This window comes from Hydra vulgaris, chromosome 13, assembly GCF_038396675.1.
Source record: "Hydra vulgaris chromosome 13, alternate assembly HydraT2T_AEP".
NCBI classification, from domain to species: domain Eukaryota; kingdom Metazoa; phylum Cnidaria; class Hydrozoa; order Anthoathecata; family Hydridae; genus Hydra; species Hydra vulgaris.
In genome coordinates this window covers 4,311,365-4,325,221 of record NC_088932.1, presented here as the reverse complement: position 1 = coordinate 4,325,221, position 13,857 = coordinate 4,311,365, and the positions used below count along the sequence as shown (strand labels likewise).

Here is a 13,857-nt window from a genome sequence, read left to right as displayed (position 1 = left end):
AACACAAGTTTTCTGTATACTAGCCTTATTTCAGCCTAAAGTCTTAGCTTAAGTGGCTTCCTACAAAACAGCAGCCAAATGCAATTAACATCTGTATAAAGCTAGTTTTTTTTGTTGAGATACCATCTCTAGCTTTATTTCAATGAGGAGCCTTAAAGCAGAGTAGTATTGTGTTAGTGGTGTATTGGTAGAGCGATCGCTTCATAAGTGAGAAGTTCCATGTTGGATCCCCACCATGGTTCTGGAAGTATCGTGCTCAACTTGTTGCTTTGCTCAGCAACTATGTTCTTCAAAGTTTGTGTTTCGGAGTTGAGAGAGGGTTGTAAGAGTTGAGAGAGGGTTGTAACCACAATAAAGTAGCCTCCTCCACTCTTGTGGGTCTCTCAGCCAGGGGAGGTGAAATTTAAAAAAAAGTATTGAGCTAGAGTTTACTTTTCTTTTTTATTTGCCTAATAAATCGAGTCCAAAAAAGTCCATAAAATAAATTCCAAAATAAGCAAAGTTCGAGTTCGATCCCCACCATGTCCCTGGTAGTACCGTGCTCAATTTGTTTCTCTGTGCAGCAGCTTTGTTCGTCAAGGTTCGTGTTTTGGAGTTAAAGAGTTGAGAGGGGGTTTAACCACAACTAAAAGTAGCCTTTTCGACTGTAGTGGCCTTTATGGTTTAAGGAGGTGAATTAAAATAAAAAAAAGTCTTATAATCTAGCAGATCATATTTTTTATTTGTTGTTGTTGTTTTAACTAGTTCACTCTCAACAAGGCTGCAAGCAACCACCATTTAAGTTGGAGGGAAAAAAAAAGGTCAAAGAGAGTGGTTAACCAAAGTCTTTATAGTATTGTAGATTGTATGATTCAGTATGATTTGTATGAGTCTATGATAAAGCTTAGAGATAGGAGAGAAATTCAAAGCATTCATGTGCGAGGAACAAATCAAGATGGCCAAACATTTTTAAAGCACAAAGGAACAGATACAGTAAATAGAGTCATTTTAGGTGTAAGATTGTCAGGAAGATCATCAATATAGATGAGAAGCAATGTAGGTCAAAGGATAAGTTCTTGCGACACCCCAGTAGTTACTGAAAATGAATAAGAATATTGTTTTTTAGAGACAACTTTATACCGCAATTAAATAGAAATGAATCAATAATTTTTAAAAATTTTCCCAGATATACCATAAAAAGAATGTTTTTGGAGAAGTGCAACATGCAGATTTTATCCAAAGCTTTTAGTATGTCACCAGCAATAGCCCTTGCCTCACCGCCTCCATTTTATACATAATAGAACCTTTCTGTTACAACAGTTTGATTGAAAGCTTTATTGATCATCAGAGAGTAAGTTCTTAGGCTCAAGTTGAGACATTAAAAGTTTGTTCATAAAAAAGATTCAAAGACCTTGCTATCAATAAAGAGAAGACTGATTGGCTGATAGCTCGAAGGGTCAGTGTGTTCTTGAATGTTGAAAGAGATTAGAACCATAGATGCCAATTTCCAGCTGGCCGGAAAACAAGGTTTAATAAGCACTTGTTAATTAGTTTAAAGAGTTATTCTGGAGAACACTTTGATAGGCTATGGATAGAATATGCCAACCACAAGCTGTAGCTGAGCTTAAGAGAGCAATAATTTTAGCAATGGAGTCAATGATGATACTGTTAAAGATTTTCCAAAATTCTCAATGGAGTCGATAATAACTTGGATGTCTAACAATGGATTTGCCTGTTTCTCTAGGATGAAAGGAGGGTGGCCATAAGATTCAAAAGATGAATTAAAGGAAACATTCCTTTGCAAATAGCTCTGCCTTATTCTTAAGAGAGGTAATAAGATCAGGCTTATGAATTAAAGATGGAGTATGAGATTTTCCTTAGTTGATGACACTGTTAAAGATTTTCCAAAATTCTCTAGAACCTAATTTTTGAAATAAATTATGAGGTGTAGTAATCTGGAAGTTATGGAGTTTAGTGTCAAACAGATAAAATTACCGTTTGTAATTGAAATCATTTCTTTATTTGTTTATTTTTAATTGAAACCATAAATGGTGTATATGCCAACATAAATGGTGTGTATACAAAAATGAACTATTTATGCCTATTTGATGTTTGTTTAGAAAATCAGTACAAAATGTTCTAAAGTGTTATTGGAATACAACACAAATGTAGTAATAATCAATGAATGTTTAAATTCAAGTATGGTTTTAACTGCCATAAAATTTATGATTTGATGACATAATTATTCCTGAATCTGTTGCGAATGATGCCTCTATAAGTTTTTACAATGTCTGAATAAGTCCTAATGATGTTATGATGTCAGAATAAATAAAGTATTCAATAAATTTTATTCCTGGATAGAATCAAAAAACCAAAAGTAAATGTTAAAATTGTTTTTTAAAATACTTAGTTATTATCATCATTTTTATTGAAACATAAAGCTCACATATAAAAGGTGTTTTTTATATATCAAATAAGGTTTCTACTAGTTTAGGAACACTTGTTACTGTTTTTCACAGTTTTTATATTAAGTTTACCCAAAAGAATTATCGAAAAACACCATCAGAGAAAAACTTTTCTAGAAATTTAAATAAAAGCAGCATCTCTGCAAAGATTTAAAATATCTCTAAAATCTCCCTATACAAAAGTTTGCATTAAAAACTGTTACCCGTTTTTTGATAAAAAAAGAAGAAGAATTAGATTAACAAAGAGAATTATAGAAGAGAAAATCAATAAAGCTTTCTAGGACACATTTGGACCGGTTTTAAAACAAGAAATAAAATGAGGAATGTATTGGGTCAAAATTCATATCAAAAAAATCAACATTTTGTGTTCTTATTGGTTGACAGCAATCAAGAAAGGTAGTAGTATTTAAATGTATTTAGCCATGTATTTAGCCATGTTGGATTTAACAAGTGCCAGCATGATATATAGAGTAATTTTAGCAATTGGAACATGCAAAAACCTTTAGCCCTCAATTTTCTCACTATTGCAGGAAACATGCACCCAATGCTTGATACCTTCCAAGCATTTGTAAAGTTATTGATATGTATTTTTTCGGAAAAAGTGGTCATACATTATGTCTATGGATTCATTTTGCTGTAGATTTTAATTTGGGATGCAAAAAAATAAATTTTTTTATGATATTGAAAATTTTAAAGATGCAGTGAAGTTAACTTTAAAAATATAATTGTTAGTCAGACGCAGTTAACAATTGCCAAAGGTGAGTATTTTTAATGAAACACAATTTTAGTCTTTACTCAACTAAGAGTCCCAAGGCAGGAGTATTTAATATTAGAGATAACTTCCAACAAAGCAGCAGGACATAGGCCAGGTTGTACTGGATTACATGCTACAGGAGCAGGGTTATAATGATCTGACAGCTGTTTGTTGCAGGTTATAATGGATTATATGTTATTGCCAGTGGGGTACTGGCTTCATGAAGTTCCTGCAGCATTTTACTAAAAAGGCCTATATATGAAGGATTTGTGTGTATATATATATATATATATATATATATATATATATATATATATATATATATATATATATATATATATATATATACATATATATATATATATATACATATATATATACATATATATATATATATATATATACAGCGTGGAAAATAACGGGCGGTCAACGGTCACTGACCGCCCGAAATGACTGAAATTGCTATTTTGACCTCTCAAAATAAAATCTTCCCGGTCAAGTTTGACCGGTTGAAAAAAAAAGAGTTATATAACGTGTGACAAGTTATCAGGATGTCTTTGAAAATGCATATACCAAAATTTCATAAAATTTAAATCTTTGAAAAAAGCTTTTAAAATAATTTTATCGTTTGTACGCTAATTTAAATCGCTTTGTTAGTGAGTATTATTAATGACGTAAGCTATTAATTTTTTTTGCTTCCCTTATCAAGACTAATTTCATTTTACTGGTGGTGAAATCCTTAACTGCTTTTTTCATAAATGATTGAAGTTCTTATTTTATTATTGTTCTAATAATAATATAATATTAACTAAAAACATTTTTTTACTCCTACATCTTATTTATATTTTCTTTATATCATTTTATTTATTTTTCTAATAACCTTTTGCTGCCAATTGCAATGAAAAAATGCCTTTATTTTTTATTTTTAGTTTAATTTATCCGTAGTCAACAAAACTTACAAATTAGCGAATAAGAGCCGCACACCAAGTCACAAAATAACACCAATAATTCATTTGCTGATAATAACATTGAAAAATTGTATTACTTTAATAATATGCCGTTACGTTATGCTGGCTTCACTGGGAGTGTTAATAATATGTTAGATGCTGGACATAACTTAGTTGATTACACTGTCAAATATTTAGCACCAGATAAAACTGAGTACTGTAAAGTATGGTTTCAAATTTTTTTAAGTTCTATAAAAAAAGATTGGAGTCCAGTTCTACTTCTTGTTGAATTGTTGGTCGTATTGCCTGTTTCGAATAGTAAGGTTGAGCGTCTTTTTTCTTTTATGAATAGAATTAAAATTGACACAAGAAATCGCTTAACTGAAAAACAGTTAAATAATTTAATTTGGGTAATCAAATTCTTCACTATTTTGGAAACAAATAGTAAAGAATTTGATGTGAATCCTGCCATTGAATTATGGTCCGAAGATACGTAACGAATGTCTACACAAGGAAGTCGAAAAATTTATTCAAAAAAAGCAACAAAAAAAACTATAAAGACATTAATTGATTTAGAATCGTCATCAGACAAGTCTTTAGATTTAAAATCGTCTTTCGATGAAACTTTGTATCAGATAAAACTTTGAATCAGATAAAACGTATCCTTAATAAAACATTTTTAAGTTTCATAAAACTTTGTTTTTTGTATCTTTGGCAATTTTTATATTAGTATTATATAAAACGATACTTGATTAAATGTTCAGTACAAATTATTTTAATATATATAAAAATGTTTATTTTTTATTATTTTAATAAATAAAATACAAATAAAAAAGGAATACAAGTTCGTTCATTTTAAAGTATGAAGTTATTTTTTTATTTAAAGAGTTTTGTCATGCAGAATAGTAACTACAATGAAAATGTAAACAAACAAAAAAATTCAAACTTTGACCGCCCAAAAAAAACTATTGACCGTCAATTTTATAAATTAACCGGTCAGTTTGACCGCTTGCCTTTGATTTCTTATTTTTCACGCTGTATATATATACATATATATATATATATATATATACATATATATATATATATATATATATATATATATATATATATATATATATATATATAGATACACATATATATATATATATATATATATATATATATATATATATATATATATATATATATATATATATATATATATATATATATATATATATATATATATATATATGTATGTATGTATATATGTATATATATATATGTGTGTATATATATATATATGTGTATATATATATATGTGTATATATATGTATGTATGTATGTATGTATGTATGTATGTATATGTATTAGATGTCCCATAATCAAGATAAAAAAAAATTTTATTAAAATTTTGATGTCCTTCCTAAAAGCTATTAATACCTGAAAATTATAAGGTCATTTAAAATATATTTAAGGGTTCCTTGAGGGTTATGAAGATGTCTAAAATTAGCATAAATTGCAATTGACATCTCATAATTTGGATGATTGTCATAGACAAGTGTTTGGTCTTATAATAATTTGTTTGTCAATATTAGAAAGCACTGTCTTGATAGAATCTAGGTTCTAGAAATCACTTTTTGCACACTGTATTATAATTTTGGTAGATAAGTTTTCATGAACAAATGTAAAAAATCAAACATAATAAACATTTGAAATGTTTGAAAACATTTGAAATGTTTGAATCAACTTCTAACTATTACAATGTAATTATCCATCTACAAAATTTTACATTTAGTGACACTGGTAGTGTACAGTTTAAATGCTCTTCATATTTTACACAAACTTTGACTTTTAGCATTTTATTTTATATGTTAAGAAGGTTGTCATGATTGCACTTTAAAATACTATGTCTGAGCTTCTCAACCTACAAGAATATAATTTTGTTGTTGTTAGTCCTCAGGTATTGTAGCATCATTAACACAAGTCAGGTTTTTAACTAACTCTAATGCAATCTGATTGGCTTTAAGTTTATCCTTTAACTAGAATAACAATTAAACTATCATCAATAGCAGTAGAAACTTCTAGAAGTTGATAATTCTGCAGTTGTACAAGGAAGAGATTTGACCAAATGCAATCCAAAGTTGTGCTTTCTCTTCACAAGGTAATTGTTGGAGAGTGATACTGTCTCTTGACTCAAATACCAAGAATGCCTTGCCATCATCTTCAGACCTTTGGTACTCCAAATCAAGATCATCAGATTTTTTGTATGAGTTGTCATTAAATCTACAAATATTAAACATATAGCCAAGACTAAAGATAGATTTTGACTACAAATTCTTTTATTCCCTTTAATTTATTTTATTTATTCTTTGCGATTCATAAGCTCTTAGCTTTATTACAGTTTTGTTACTGTCAAAGAGTAATTCCATCTTTATTGTGTAGATTGTTTTTGTCAATCCAAAATTTCATTTCTAGTGGATAGACTGAGATACTTTAAATGCATCAGACATCATCTCAGCTATATGACAGCCACAAACTATAACAAGTTGCGATCAATGGCACACTTCAAAAGTGGACAGGTTCCATTAAGTTGGATGTTAAAGTGTTGAAGCACATTCTAATGACTAGTGAATCGCACTGCCATGACAAAAAAAAAAGTGCCATGTTGTCTCAATGTACAACTAATTTGCTGTTTCATCCTTCACCTTTTGGGCAGTTTCTCAACAAAATAGTTGTTGTTGACAGTGAGTGGTGCTTTTTAAAAGTATTGCCAACATTGTTGAACAGTCTACTGTCTGACATTTTTAGACAGTCTTCTTCAATTTTTATTGGTTAGTTAGAATTATCATGGTTAATATCAAACAGATTATCTAGTTTTTTTTCAATATTCTGTCTGGTTTTGCTGATCCTTGGCATTAATTCAATGCTTTATTAACCCAACATGCTGGTTATCTTAAATTTTTCTGCTTCTGGTGGTAGTATACAAAGTTCCTTATGCCACAACTGGAAACAAGGTGCACTTTTTTGACGGTGTCACAAAGAAGTCCAACAAACTAAATGATGTTACTACTATGAGTTGAAGTGGATTTTACCAGTACTCTGAAAATAAAAATACCAACCAATATTCTAGTTATAGTATTATTAATGATAATTTTTCACCTTACTAATTGGGCAGGATTGAAAAATCGTGTTTTTTAAAAGGAATGACCTTTGTAAACTAAATTGGAAATAAAAAAAAAATAAAAGCGTTAAGAAGGGGGCAAAAATACCAAACAAACTACCTATAAACATCTATTTAATTTTGAGAAAAGACATAAAAAGTAAAATTCTAAATTTTTAGTTTTAGGCGTTAAAAACTAGTGTCACGGAAGGATTGATAGATTTCTTCCGAGACATAGAAGGAACGATAGATTCCTTCCGTGACACAAGTTTTAATGGCTATAACGAAAAAGTTATTCCACATGCAATATCTTTACCTGAAACTGAATAGGTCTTTATAGGTTGCATGTTAGGTATTACTGCCCCCTTCTATACATTTTTTCTTTTTGAATTTCCAATTTAGTTTATAAAGGTCATTCCTTTTGAAAAAAAAGACTTTTTAATCCTGCCCAATTAACCAAAGCCAGATTAAGACGAAGTAATAGTTAAATAGTTAATATGGAAAAAGAAAAAATATAAATTAAAAAATTAATAACTTATTAATAACTATCATTTGATATTTAAAACAAATTATACACAGCACTATGCACATGTTTATATAAAGCTCTCTCTCTATACATCCAAAAATCTTGATTTTGGTCTTGTTTGTCTATAAAATTAAATTTGCATATACACAAAAAATACATATTTCTAGATTTTTATTAATAAAGAAAGCAAATCATCCTTGTCTCTAATTGTTGCTAGTACATTTTATGACTCATTTTATGACAATTTTCGTCAAATTTGAAAAAGTTTATGACATTAGGGAACCCTTAAATATTTCTTGAATGATCTAAAAATTTGCAGGTATTATTATGGTATTATAAAACTTTCTGGAGATACTGCATCATTATTAAAAAAAAATTTTTTTTTGGAAATGCATACACACACAAGAATTAGTGTGGCATACATGTTTACAGCATTATATAGGTTATATCATAAGGCAAATATGAAATATAAAGTTATTAATACAATTATGTATTTTAAGTCAAACCTAATTTTTTTTTAGAATGTGAATACATTTTCAGTTGGCACTATCATTCAAATAAATCATGACTTAGTTTCAGTTTTTGAAAAACAAATAAGTAAAGGACATTTTGGAGCAGTATATGATTGTTGGATTATATGTAACAAATACAGAGGAGGAGCACGAGTGGCAGTTAAAAAAGTATATGACTTTTAATAAGTTTGTTACAGAAATATTGTTTATATAGTAAAAAGATAGTATTGTAAAAGTTAGAATTTATAAATAATAATATAGTAAATATTATATAAATAAGCTATTACTTTTTTTAATCTTCTACAAATATATTTTATCTTTTAATTTTATGCAGATTAAGGAAGCAGAAAGCATTAAAGCAACAGCTAAATCTATGGCTCTTCTTTCAACAATTGGTGAATCCACAAATATTGTCATACCTTTATTAGTTTTGGAAACAACTAACAACCCGAAGATTTGCTATCAGATAATGATTCTTGCAGGTAAAAAAGTTACTTACTTTAATATTTTTTTAATTAAAGTAATAATATAAATCTTTTAGTGTTTTTTTAGAAATGGATTTAAAATTTGTTGTCAATAATGGACCAATCACTGAAAATCTGATTGCTTATTTGATTAAGGATGTTTTGAATGGAATTTGGTATTTGCATAGAAGAGGTTACGTTCACTGCGATTTAAAATGTAAAATCAAACGTTTTTTATTATCTTTTTATTTTTTTTTTTTTTGTTTAAAAAAAAGTATAAATGAAATCAGATAAAATATTTATTTCTTTAAATTATTTATTTAATACTTATACTTTTTACTTAAACTAATAATTTTATTAGATATTCAATTGATTAAATATCAGAATTTAATATTTATTCTATTAAAAGTATTTCTCTTATTTTTGTCTTGTTTGGATTTAAATATTTACAAACAATTTATATTAAACTTAAGACTGTAATCCTAAAAAATAATTGTCTTGCAACTGTATTCAAATATTTTTGTAACCATTTTTGCTGTTGAATCAAAAATATTTAGTTTTTAAATAAAAAATAAATATTTTGTAATAATATATTCATACATTCAATATGTTGTATATTGTAATTGATATTTTTTATTATTTTTTTTTTTTTAATAAATTTAGTCAAAGCTGAGAACTACAAAATTGTAAATAAAAATTATTTGTTAACTTAACATAAGTTTACTATTGTAAAGTTTAAGTTTGCTATTTTTAGTATTACTGTTTATTAAGTTTTACTATTGTTTATTGTTTAACGTTTAATGATCAAGTAAATAATTTAAGTAAATACTTGAAAATTTGTAGCAAAACTATCTAAAAATTTTACTTATCTATTGGTCTAATGAGTTATTTTTTCTGATTTATAAGTAAAATTTTGTTTTGTAAATTTTTTTTTTCACTAGATAACATTATCTAGCATATTTTTATAAAACAGTAATAAATAAGATTGTTGTTGCTTAAATAAATCAGAATCAGTATTTCAGTGAATTTTTTATTTTCTTACTTTTAAGTGGAAAACATTGTTGTGAAAGACTATAGTGCACTCATTTGTGATATTGATTTTGTTAAAGAAGAAAAAGCTAAATGTGAAGTTGCAACTCCCAATTTTTCTGCACCAGAGGTTTATTTTTATTTGCTAAGTTATTGTAAATTTTGTGTGTGTGTGCAGGGACGAAACCAGACCTGTTTTAGGAACCACTGGAGCGGTATAGGCGCCCAAAAATTATTTGTCTTTGAAATTTTCTTTTGCTTTTTTTTATTAAAAATAGAAAAAAAAAATTTCAGTTTTAAATGCAGTAGTACATAAATAATTTTCAGTTTATTTTAGCTATTTCATTTTTTCTTGAGGACAATGAAATGAATTATGTGAAATTAAAAATGAATGTTGTTATGAAACTTTAAAACTTATTAAAGTTTTTAAAATTAACTGGATGTTTTGCTTTTATCAATGAAATGCGGTTTTATAATATCTATGTGTATGAAAAAATTTTAAATTTATATTATTTTAGTAAAAAATATATGTTCTTTTGGATGAATTAATTTTTTACTTTCTATTTTATGAGTTATTGCAAAAATAAGAAGAAAAAGTTTTGTGACGCGCGTGTTATAACGCGTGTTATAAGCTATATCTGTGAAAATAAAAGAAAGTGAGGAAAAATTTTGAAAAGGTTACTTTTTATAATACAGTTAAGTTATCAAAGTATTATAACGAAGTTATTTTTTATTTTTAAAATGAAAATATTGCTAACTTATTTTCTCGATTAAAAATACATTAAGGCATAGCAAGGAATTGCTCTTATGTTAAAATTTATAAAAACACTATTGTATGTTAATTACCATTGCAGTTTTAATTCAAAAAAGTGTTGCTTCAAGTAAAAAATCGTTAATGCAATTATTTTATGTAATGTAAATATATGATATTAAATATATTTATAATAAAATATCTTTATAATAGAATTAAATCATAAAAGAATATATTTATAATAAAATATATTCATAAGATCAAAAAATTATAATTAGTGTGACTAGTTAGTATTTACTATTACAATTGAAACTTTTTTATAATTTATTGCTAAAATTGATTTTCTCTCAAAGTCAAAGTCAATTCAAAAATATCTTTACAATTAAATTAAACATTTTTTCCTTTATTTTTAAACTCAAAAAAAAAAAAAATTTGTTTCACCTGATAATTTTTGTTTTTACATGTTTACCTTTTTATGTACTGGGTATATTATATATATTCATTTTTGACAGCGTAGACCGTATTTGGGCGCTGCCTGAATTATAAATGGTGGACCTTTTTTTGCAAAAAAAATGCCTTTATTTTGCATTATTTCCGATTTTCTGATAGGGGGGGGGGGGAGGAGTACTGTTGCCCAAATTTTGTTCCTAGAATAGCCCCTGCCTCATATATTGACACATCAGTTTACTGTAAAAAACTTTAGAAAATAAAAAACATGCTGTTATTTCAACTACAAAACCATAGAAATGTTTAAGAGTTTAGTATCAAAAGCATATCAGGTCAGTAATTGGTGGCATATTTGTTGTTCTAAATAACTTCGGTTCATTTATGAGGCATAGAATCAATAAAATTCTCAATTTGAATTTGTTTTATTTTACTTGCACCATCAAGCCTTTGCCACCCCCATGTTTCATGGATCCTATAGTGTACATTTGTCTTAATCGCTTACCAATTGGTCTTATCACATTTTGTTTACTATCTGAACCTCTCAGGACAAACTTTGATTGATCTGAACATAATATTTGTCTCCACTGTGCTAGTACCAATTTCTGTGAACTTTTACGAACTCTAAACATGCCTTTTGGTCACAGCTTTCTATAAAAACAGGTTTTGACATAACACAATAAAGTTGACATCACACAATAAAGTCTAATTGAAGGCCAATTTCTAATACGTATATATGTACATTTTTATGTAAATATAATATGTACATGTATACGTATATATGTACATTTTTATGTAAATATAATATGTACATGAATACGTATATATGTACATTTTTATGTAAATATAATATGTACATGTATACGTATACATGTACATATTATATATGTACATTTTTATCTTTTAGCTTTAGACAAAAGTTTGCATCTGCACTTTTTTAATAACTTTTTTAAATTTGATTTTGTTTATAAATTAGATTTCAACTTCAAGACATAAAAGTTAACATTGTAAGTTAAAAATATTGTTGAACTTGGTCTTCTTATTAACTTGGCCTTTTAACCCACCATCTGTTTTTAAAAATATTGCGCCTAGTTGTTTACCCACAGCAGCAAGTAAAGTTGGAAAAACTGTAACTTCAAGCTGTTTTCGAAACATTTTACCAGATGAGTTAAATGATTTTTTAAAAGAGGATGAAATTATATTTGACAATATTCAATCTTTGTTAAGTGATAATAACGATGTTATTGTTTTCCAGTTTAATAAAAAAAGTTTACACATACAATCAAAAATGTACAAAGTTGGTGTTCAATTATTTCTTTTAGAAATTTTCGATGATTATTCATTTGTAGCTTACCATAATGGCACAACTTGTAATATTTCATCTTTAACTGTAAACAAATTAAAATTAACAAGCAAAGTCAGCTTTATTTGCAGCAATTAGTTTTTAAAAAATAAAGAAAGGTCGCATGAGCACCTTAATACTAGGAGAAAAGTCAGACACCATTTGAGCACCTTAATAGTATGAGTTGATGTAGGTGAAGTATTATATACTCCACATATTATATGTAGAGCATATGAGTATTTTGCTGTGTCAAACTTTATATGATCGTTTGTGTATTAACTACAAGTTGCCAACTATACAGACTTAAACATGATTGATTTCAAAAATAAGCTTAATGGAGGACCTAAATTTCATAAATAGTATTTTTATGAATTTAGATTCATTCAAAAGAACTTCGATATTTCTAATTGATGAGGTTCATGTTAAAGCTTCATTACTTAACCAAAGAGCTTTGTTTGGTCATGCAGTAAACTACCTACAAAAGTTAGCTAAAACAATTTTATCATTTATGATTAAATGTCTTTTTTGGGGGTCTAAAATTTATAAGTAGAGCTCAACCTGTTGCAAATCTTTCCCCTGAATTTCGGTTAGTTCAATGTCAACAAATTGCTGATACAATAAATAATATTGATAATGGTATGACACTGGCAATATTTACTGATGGTAATCGTGTAAATCTGATTTTTTGAAATATTTAAAACAGTTGATAGTAAACCATGGTTAACAGCATTAGGTATATATTTATTATATGATTATGTACATCTCCTAAAATCTATGGGAATCAATTGGTCGACAGAAAAGACTGGCGAGCATCAATTTTTTACAATGAAGAACTGGCTTTGGCTAGATCCACTTGAAAAAGGATCTGAAGGTACTTACTTTATAAATGCTAAATCTGTTATCGAAAAAATTTATAATCAACATACTAAATTGATATTACAACTTGACATTCCTGTAGATGGTATTGATGGTCATACTTATGACATATGTTGTAGAGATATTTCTTCTGATGAAAAAGAACTGCTGGATAATATACATGATCTTTAAAGCTCAGTTAATAAATATAAATTATTGGCTATAGTTAACATAGCTGGCTATGTACAAAAAAGCAAAATAAAAATTTATGATGACACTACCAATTATTATTATAATATGGAAGTTATCTGAATAACCTAAACAGAGGGAATTCTTTATGATGCTCTTGCCCAATGGTTAACTACTGTCCCTGTATGCAAAACATTTTATATTACTTAGTTTCAGTTCATAGCAGCTAAATATAAATCTAAAGTCACAAAAAAACAATGCAGAATATGTTCTAATATTTTGCTAAAAAACTACGCACTAATTACCACTCTCAGCAGCAGCAAAGAATCTAAAACAAAAATGCTAAAGCTATCATAATTTATGTGAAAATTAGTTTTGTAATTTATTATGCTATTTTCTTGTTATGTTTTTTATTTCCTCTGTAGCCTTAATGTTTCTCAAAATATTTGGATTAA

The 13,857-nt window shown here is 27.4% G+C and overlaps 1 protein-coding gene across 2 annotated transcripts in view; it reads left to right on the top strand.

Annotated features, from left to right (window-relative positions):
- Window positions 1–13,857, top strand: part of LOC136089209 (serine/threonine-protein kinase 17B-like) — a 62,998-nt gene that overhangs the window by 30,325 nt on the left and 18,816 nt on the right. The window contains exons 7-10 of one of the 2 annotated variants that reach the window (XR_010642857.1): window positions 8,338–8,496; window positions 8,663–8,810; window positions 8,881–9,009; window positions 9,842–10,498. Coding sequence is in view for 1 of the 2 variants with exons in the window: in XM_065814953.1 (XP_065671025.1) it covers window positions 8,338–8,496; window positions 8,663–8,810; window positions 8,881–9,009; window positions 9,842–9,951 (546 nt within the window). In the remaining variant the exon portion in view is untranslated. The remainder of the gene's footprint in view (window positions 1–8,337; window positions 8,497–8,662; window positions 8,811–8,880; window positions 9,010–9,841; window positions 10,499–13,857) is intronic. The other variant, XM_065814953.1, reaches the window with a different exon arrangement.